Source organism: Anolis carolinensis, chromosome 2 (assembly GCF_035594765.1).
Source record: "Anolis carolinensis isolate JA03-04 chromosome 2, rAnoCar3.1.pri, whole genome shotgun sequence".
Lineage (NCBI taxonomy): Eukaryota > Metazoa > Chordata > Lepidosauria > Squamata > Dactyloidae > Anolis > Anolis carolinensis.
In genome coordinates, this window is record NC_085842.1 from 155773130 (window position 1) to 155778322 (window position 5193).

General features: G+C 40.0%; 1 protein-coding gene across 1 annotated transcript; it reads right to left on the reverse strand.

Annotated features, from left to right (window-relative positions):
• Positions 1 to 296: 296 nt before the first annotated feature.
• Positions 297 to 3850, reverse strand: LOC107982338 (keratin, type II cytoskeletal 4). Its single transcript, XM_016990801.2, has 4 exons — positions 3217 to 3850; positions 2463 to 2523; positions 846 to 941; positions 297 to 500 (listed from the first exon to the last, which is right to left on the reverse strand). Exons 1-4 carry the CDS (start codon positions 3357 to 3359, stop codon positions 324 to 326), a joined length of 477 nt encoding a protein of 158 aa, XP_016846290.2. The 5' UTR covers positions 3360 to 3850; the 3' UTR covers positions 297 to 323.
• Between the last annotated feature and the right edge of the window lie 1343 nt (positions 3851 to 5193).

Here is a 5193-nt window from a genome sequence, read left to right on the forward strand (position 1 = left end):
TCAGGTTCAAGATGCCAGTAAACCATGAAACTTGGAAACTTTGGGCTAATTGCCATCTCTAGACCTGTTGACCATTGAATAGGGTTGTTTTGAGGTTTATGGAGGATGTCAGGCAGAGTGGTATATATCACCTTGATATTATTGAAGGAACAATAGGAAATAAATGTAACAGATAAAATATAATCTCAAACAAATTGTGATTCTTGGAATTCTTTCATTGAGGATATCTTTTGCACTTGGTTCTTGTTAATGGATCTAGTAGAACAGCACATCAAGCCAAAAGCTTGTAGAGCAATTTCAATGGCAACCAATGCTTTGCCTGCCTATGTGATGTTTACCTTGGTTTCATACAGGGCATTGACCTCATCCTTGCTCCTCTGGGCAATCTCTTCATACTGGCACCTCACTGATTCAATGATGCCTTCCATGTCCAAGTCGCGACTGTTGTCCATAGATACAACAACATTGGTGTCACTCGCAGTTGCTAAGCTTTCCAGTTCCTGTCAATACATTGTTTCAAGAGATTTTTAACCATTTGGAAAGGGGGGATGCCATCTTGGTTGTTTTATTTATTTAAGGCATAGAATCATATTAGAGAATCATATGATCCTAGATCCAGACCAATCCCCTACCGAGCAGGAATCCATATTTTCTTTCAGAATCAAATAGAGAAAGCAAGATTAAACCATGGTCTAAATACAAATGTTAACCTCCATTAGTGACCACCCACTGAATTCACTGAATTTACACACATGTTGAATTTTCAAATCCTTATTGATACAGTTGAGACCAACAATTTGATTTAGGCCCAGATATGTTGGTGAGGGATGGGAATGCTTGCTTACTGTATCATAGACACATCTGTGGAAGTCTTGCTCCTGTCTTAGGGAATCCACTTTCACCTCCAGCTCCACCTTGCTAGTATAGGCACAATCCACATCCTGAAATACATGGTGTATTCAGTGTGATTGACATCACTTAAACAGAACCAGTATAAAGAAAGAGAGAAAAACCATAAATAAGAAGGCTTTTTCAGTCAATGCTTTGGAATAGTGATCTATCAAGTCAACCACTTCCACCACCCTCAAAATTAAATATTTGTGTCCCATACAAGAGAAATAGGAATCATGCAGTCTCCAGGTGTTGTTAGCTCACAAGTTCCAGCAGCCCTAAATAACCTAGACAGGACCAAGGAATGCTGTGAATTTAAGTGTAACAACATTTAGAAAGCTGTGTGATTCCTTCTCATGCTATATACAACTGATTATAATCATTAAATAATTATTTAATGAAGCCTATCTATGAGCAAAAATACATAGGATTTCATTGTTGTTTAACTGAAGACACAATTATGCAAATTATTTTTATTAGCCTGTGGTTTCCCAGGAATTTCTAACCACCAGAATATTCAAGCAGAATATATGCCTGGTGACTGTTATTTATTATTTATTATTTACAGCATTTATATTCGCCCTTCTCACCCCGAAGGGGGCTCAGGGCGGATTTCAATGAACACATATATGGCAAACATTCAATGCCAAAAGACAAACAACATATATAGACAGACACAGAGGCATTTAACATTTTTTTTCCAGCTTCACGGTTCCGGCCACAGGGGGAGCTGTTGCTTCACTCTCCAGTAGTGGCTGTACTTCCTCATTCCATTCCTCGTGTTTTGCTGGCAGTTTTATAATGTTGTAAATTAGTTAAATTAGCCTCCCGCATAAAGCATACCTAAATTTCCCTAATTTCCCGGGCTTCGAACTCATGACCTCTCGGTCAGTAGTGATTTATTGCAGCTGGTTACTAGCCAGCTGCGCCACAGCCCAGCCTGTTGCTTTCTATGTAGGTATTTCTCTCACATGTGATGTAGTACTTGCTATGTTTCCTGATGGTAACTTCTATCAAAATGTGTGTGATATTCTTTAGATTTGACAGGGGTAACCCAATTGATTTCAAATAAAATTGACATCTGATTAAAATTAGTGTTTCTATATTGGGAAATGCAATTTACATTAAAAATAGATTGAAAAGATGGAAATATAAAAATGGCCTCTGTAATTTATGGTATACAAGTATATCCTACTTCACAAGAAATTGTTCAGAGTAGCTTACATCATTGTGAAACTTGGCTTGCCCCTCCAATTATTTGTTGGACTGAATTTCCCATTAACCCCTGCTAGCATAGCTAACGTTGAGGGATGAAGAGAGTGCCAGTTCAGCAAAATCTGAAACCGCACTCTTTTTAACACTCATGTGGTGAACATAAAGAGCTCATCTTCTGACTGAATGGAAACCGAAATAGGACCTTCTGAGACAGAATTTCCATCTGGTCCAGTATTTTTCTCCTGGATATTGCCCCTAGAAAGCCCATCAAACAAATGTAGGACTTTGGTGACAAGTTGTGTCTAAATCCCTCATTTACTGCACATTTATGTTCTCAGTAGTCAAGGATTACTGACCTTCTTCAACACCACGAATTCGTTTTCTGCACCCAGACGTCGATTGATTACGCCTTCATACCTTGCAGTGGAAAAATGGAGATACTAAGAAGTCTGAGAACCTGATTTGCTCTGCTTAAAGAGAACTATATTGCAATGTACCACAGAATCAGTTACTGGTAAAGCTATAGATCCTGAAATAAGTGTGTGTATGTGGCAGTGACTTGACTAGGCTACATCCCATGATCTAACAAAACTGGACTCCCAAGAATTTCAAAAAGTTAAGCCTCCCTAGGCATTGTTAATCAGATGTTTACTAAAACATCAAGCACTGAGAAATGTTAAGACCCCTTATTGATTTCACCTAGGAATTTTATAGGCTGTTTGCATAAAACATTCTTACTTTGGAGTAAGTCTCCGTGAGCTCATAGGTATTTTAAGTACGTATTATAATTGTAGGTTTCTTCATATTTAATGATGTTTGTATGATAACACTGTCCAGCACACATTTTGGTGCCGCAAATGTTAGGACTGTTCTGGTGGGTATGTTTGCCTGGCTTATCCCAAAAATGGTACCAGTTTTCCCCTATCAGCTCTAGTTTTTGAAATACAGAACATATGCTATCCAGTCCAGTCACTATCTGCTCACCCATTGAAAACCGTGATAATCATATCTAAAAAACTAGAGCTGATGTCATCTATCCAATGCAATTTTCTGAATCAGTGGCCCAAATAACCTTTGGAATAAGCCCAAAAACCAAGACTTTCCATTTACCTGGATTTATATTCTTCAACCACATCCTGGAATTTGACTTGTTCTAGTTTAAGCTGCTCCCGTTCATCCAGCAAAAGGTCCAGCTGCTTCTTCAGAGTCACAATATAATTCTGATACAGATGTTCAGTATTTTGCTTCTCCATGGGTTCCTGTTGCTGCAGACAGCTCCATTTGGTTTCCAGAAGTTTATTCTGCTGTTCTAAGTGTCTCACCTGAAATTATAACAGGGGTCAAGATTATCGTCTGTAAGTTTTAACTGTGCCTATTTAGGCAGAAGGGGAAATATTCAGTCCTTGAATTCACTTTTTCAAAAACAGAAGAGAATAAGCTGGAAAAATAAACCAGGAAAAAGGTCTTGTCATGCTATCACATTTTGCTTTAGGGACACATAGCTATGTTCTGGAGATTTTGGCTATCCCAGAATAAAATAATGTCTTTTTGATTACAAATTATAGAACAGGAAAAATAAAACAGGCCTGGAGAGCAAGATTTACATTACATCTATGTGTTATCTATTCCGCATGGAACCCCACTGCCTTGTTTAAGCAATGCTTAGTAAGGAAGGATCACAGCCATATTTCATTTTACTGCTAGATTTACCAGTTATACACTTGGGATCCCTTACTGAGTTACCTGAATATGAATAAAGTTAGGAAAAATGCAGGATGAAACAGAACACATACGTATGCCTTCCTGCCTCGGTGCTATAGGCCAGAGCGACTGCAAAAATCAGAAGTCAAAGAGTACAGAAAAAAGCACTATAGCCCAAGCTGCTAAAATCCCTGAAGCTTGCATTGTATACACCAGAATTTCCTCCATTTCCACCAGAACTTCCTCCTGAAAGTCTCCTGCTACGGCCAATGTTGTAATGGCTGATGTTGCTGTAGCCACCACTTCTGCCTGCTCCGGTGTAGCAGATAGAAGACAAACTGTTAGCCCCCCTATATCCACGGCTGATAGTTGAAGCAGATGTGACACACCGCTTTCCACTCAAGGATCCCGAGCTGACGCACGGTCGGCTCATGGTGGCTTGTGGAGAAGCAGAACCAAGGTTGCTGATGAAAACCTGGAGATGTCCCAAAGAGATGGACAGGCAAACAGGCAGAGAGTGGAACCCTTTTTATGTGTCTCTCAGACATTACTCTTTTTATACTTCTGAAGTTCTGGGCTTGGCTCAAAGATAATGATCAGAATAACCTATGGGACTGGTTTATTTGGAAGTCATAAATGTTAAACATGTTTGGTTTCAATCGAAATCCGTGGGAGGGTATGCAATCTATTCCCTGGAAAGCGTGGAGGTAAGCCTCCATGAATCATAAAGACACATATGTTGGGTAAAACAAGACCACAGCTTTATGATTACAGATTAATTGGTTGGCACACTACAAGGGTTCAGGATCCTATCAAATCATGTGGTTGGCATGCCACCATGAATTTGAACTTGACCCTGTGACAGCTGCTGTATCTCTCACTTGATAATCTAATTATTGGTGGTGGGTCCTGTTCACACATGGGAAGACCTTGAGCCATTATCTACAGTCTCAGGGGTTCCCCTACCTGGATACCCCTATATTTGTCAATGTATGTCTGCCATCACTATTAAAATCCAAGACCCACGTTGCCCACTAAACCACATGTTGTGGCAAGGGATATGTAGGAAGAAGTGGGTGGACAGAAATCAAAGAATGGCTGCTTCTTTCCCATTGGAGCCAGCACTTTATAGTGTTTGCTGGCCCTTTAATGAGCCAATGAGAGTCCAAGACCCCATTGGTTTGATTGGCTGTCATGCCCACATGACTCCCCATGAGTAATCTCCCCCCAGCCACAAAGGCTTAGTGGGAACACCATGTGCTCCGCTTAGTATTCCCGCACCCTCTGCAGAACAAAGGCATCTGTTGATACTGCCACTGCCTTTCTGAAAGTTGGTTATAGTACAGATATCAGTAACTGCTTTTTATGCAACTTTCCTTCTGCTTT

Bases quoted from the DNA above. Each gene is read 5' to 3' on its own strand.
- LOC107982338 (XM_016990801.2), bottom strand. From the start codon at position 3,359: ATGGAGAAGCAAAATACTGAACATCTGTATCAGAATTATATTGTGACT. The intron at 2,524-3,216 runs GTAAATGGAAAG...TTCCACTGCAAG, and splicing joins GTTGAAGAATATAAATCCAG to GTATGAAGGCGTAATCAATC. The intron at 942-2,462 runs GTCAGTAATCCT...CATGTATTTCAG, and splicing joins AATTCGTGGTGTTGAAGAAG to GATGTGGATTGTGCCTATAC.